We start from the raw sequence: 3,094 nt of genomic DNA on the forward strand, positions 1-3,094 counted from the left end.
AAAATAATATTATATATTTATATAAATATAAATATATAATTATATATTTATATTTTTTTTTTTTATATATATATATATATTTTTTTTTTTTTTTTTGAGGTGGTCTGAATACGACTAATACTTCTTTAATTTGTAAAGTTGTTTAGCTGCCTAAACACACGGATGAAAAGTATAGATCACCTTTGCTGTATGTGCACTCATGTAATGCACATTTAAACATGAGGTCTCAAAAGACACTGATTAATTGTTGTCACAGATTCTTACGTTTTCAGCGTGCCCGATGTCATTAGCTCTGTCACAAGGACGATGCACTTCTTCCCTTTTACTGGTGACTCCCAGAAGTCATAAAATCGCACGATGTTGGGGTGCTGCAGGGCCTTCAGCATCTCTGCCTCCTCTTTGAACCTCTGCCTCTCCGCTTTGGATAGTTTTCTTTCCTGGGGAAAAGGAAAGAAAACCTGTGAATTGATGTCATTTTTCTAAAAGTCTCACTCACACTAATCCATAAATAGAAGACTTTTCTTTCTTTTTTCTTCTTTTTTTTAATGAACACATGTTTTGCATTGTACTTTATATCAAACTCAAAGGCCCATATCAGGTGAACTGTATTAATATTTTGGGATTTTTATAAATAAAACAATACTCAAGATATACTGTATTTGGGAACAACATGAAGTTACTGATCAGCGGTTGCAATAAACCTGTCATGCATCAATTCTGCTTATGTACAGGATTCTAATTTGCATTAGTAAAATATTTTTTCTGTACTACGAGGACACCAAAACCAAAACATCCCTGTAAATCTGGCCCTGTCTGCCTGTGTTGTATCAAGTCCAAAGTCAGCCTAGATGTCCACTTGGACAATTTAGAGCTTTTTATGTGTCCCTCTGCTGACCAGCTTTATAGAGGCGGGACAGATGAGAAACATCAGACACAACACTGCAACTTTTCCATTATACTCTACGTTAGCTTTTCACTTTGTTGGACCGATTTAACAAAAGTACCATAACAACTTTCATCCTGACTGAAGGAGTGAGCTTGACTGGGGCTCCCTTAGGATTGTCTGAGGCTCGTGTTTGGAGTGAACACAGCTTTGGCATTTTTGATGTGGCTGAACATGGGGGTCTGACCCATTTACTCTCTTTTTCAGCACTGTTTATAAAACATACAAATCCCAAACATCTCAAAAACCCACAAGTGGGATCAACACGTAATCAGAGGACGGATGAGTAAAAGCCTCATTGTTTTGTCTGAAGCGGTAAAACAGACAAAGTCACGTCTGTCGAGGCTAATACGCGAGAGATTTCTTCATAACCACAAAGGCGTCAACACAAACTCGTGGCTTTGATGCAGTGAGTGCATCCACCTTCAAAGATGTTAAAACTTTAATTTTCTGTGTACTGTGCGTCTGATTGAATCTGTTTAGACTGGATCAATATTTTTGACCCCTGCCTTCCCTGAACTGTTGTATAAATAGTAAAAGAGCTGACAGCAAACATCTTCTGCATCGCGTTTTTCTCTCCAGTCAGCAGTGCAGCAGCTACAGCGGCCACAAATTTCTAGGCGTCTTCTGGATTTCCGCTGCTACTCTTGCAAGAGGGACAATATAACTGGAAGAAATAGGTTGCAGTTCCCGTTTCAAATGAGTGGGGTGCTCAGTAAGTTATTGACTGACACGTAGGAATCGGATTTCACTCAGCTCCCACTGTGACCTAATGCATCTTGCATTATGCAGCTTCTGAAGCTTCCTTTGTGACTCAAGTTCTCACTGAAGAGCCTGTGTTGTCCTTATGTCCCTATTGTTTCTTTTTAGGAAGTTTGCAAACAATTTAGTAAAGATGCTTTACAGGGAGAAGGTCTCCGTGTGACATCATGTACATAATGATCGTTTTGCAGGAAATATAGTACAGAAACTTATATTTAAACGTAAAACATGAGAGCCAAATGTGCACATGTATTGAAAAACTATCTCTCTGCGTCACGTTCTCCATATTTGCTGCTACCCTTAGCCGAACTCAGTCTTATCTCATCTGTGTGTTGGCGCAGAGTGCTGCATCAGCAAGAATCTCTCCAAATATATCTTTGTGTCCATACTGAGGGGGGGTTTAAACAAGTGTTTTAAGTGTTTAAAACAAATAACCGGGTGCGAGATGAAGATGAAGATCTTAACTCAGCCATAATGTTGCATTTTACAAACTGATCTGATCATTTTGCTCAAATGACTTCCTCTGCAAATGTTCGACAGTTGTTGAGCAAATGAATGTCAAGAGAAGCTGCCTGTGTTGCTTTTTCTCTCCTTTGGTTTTGATTCACAAATCTTTATAAATTTGTGATTAATGCTGACTCACTTTCAGAGCTTCGGTAAACGTACACACAGTAAAAGAAAAGCTTCAAAGGCATAGATGCTCTAAAGGGCACAGCCTCGTCTCCAGGGACAGGATGGTTGAATCATCGCTAGATCTCCCCTAAGAACCTGATCAGACACACAGCTCATACACTCTCCACATACACCTCTATGATATGGATGGCTGGGCATTATGTAAACATACATGCCGAAAATGGGTCCATGTTTTTTGGAATATTGTAAATTCTGAAAAACTGTGCAGACATCTTATATTTACTCTCTAAGAAGGATTTCAGAATGCACAAAGCTCCAAGACAATTTTTTTAAAGAGAATGAAGCAACAATTTTAGTATGGGATACAAGGGAGTGATACATAGAACATCTAGACTTTTCTCATAATGGTCTAATCTAAGTTTCATCTCTGGTTGATTATCAGCCTGCCAGGATTCTGCCCTCCCTGGAAACTAGACCAGTAGAAAACGTGAGATAAGCACAATGTAGTAGAGATTTAATTCCAGAGGCAGTCTGAAACTGATTGAGTAGGCCTTCCATTTTTGGTAATTATTCCCCGAGGCCTGATGCAGTGAACCTTCTGCAAAAGCAAGAAGATGGGGGAGGACTTTGCACAGACAATTGCACTTAATGGATTAAAAAAAAAAAAAAAAAAAAAAAAAAAAAAAAGGAGCCGGTATTTTCTTTTCCACAGCCCGGGACCTGTTCATGCGCCTTTCCCTGATGTATAACCCATTA

At 38.8% G+C, this 3,094-nt stretch overlaps 1 protein-coding gene across 9 annotated transcripts in view; it reads right to left on the reverse strand.

Moving 5' to 3' along the window:
* wnk2 (WNK lysine deficient protein kinase 2) overlaps window positions 1–3,094 on the reverse strand; it is a 36,842-nt gene that overhangs the window by 25,727 nt on the left and 8,021 nt on the right. For all 9 annotated transcript variants that reach the window (XM_015028716.1, XM_015028717.1, XM_015028714.1 and 6 more), the window contains one exon: window positions 265–437. In XM_015028716.1, the coding sequence (XP_014884202.1) occupies window positions 265–437 (173 nt within the window). The remainder of the gene's footprint in view (window positions 1–264; window positions 438–3,094) is intronic.

Source organism: Poecilia latipinna, unplaced genomic scaffold (assembly GCF_001443285.1).
Source record: "Poecilia latipinna isolate Pla-1442-1.1 unplaced genomic scaffold, P_latipinna-1.0 Scaffold133, whole genome shotgun sequence".
Taxonomy (NCBI): domain Eukaryota; kingdom Metazoa; phylum Chordata; class Actinopteri; order Cyprinodontiformes; family Poeciliidae; genus Poecilia; species Poecilia latipinna.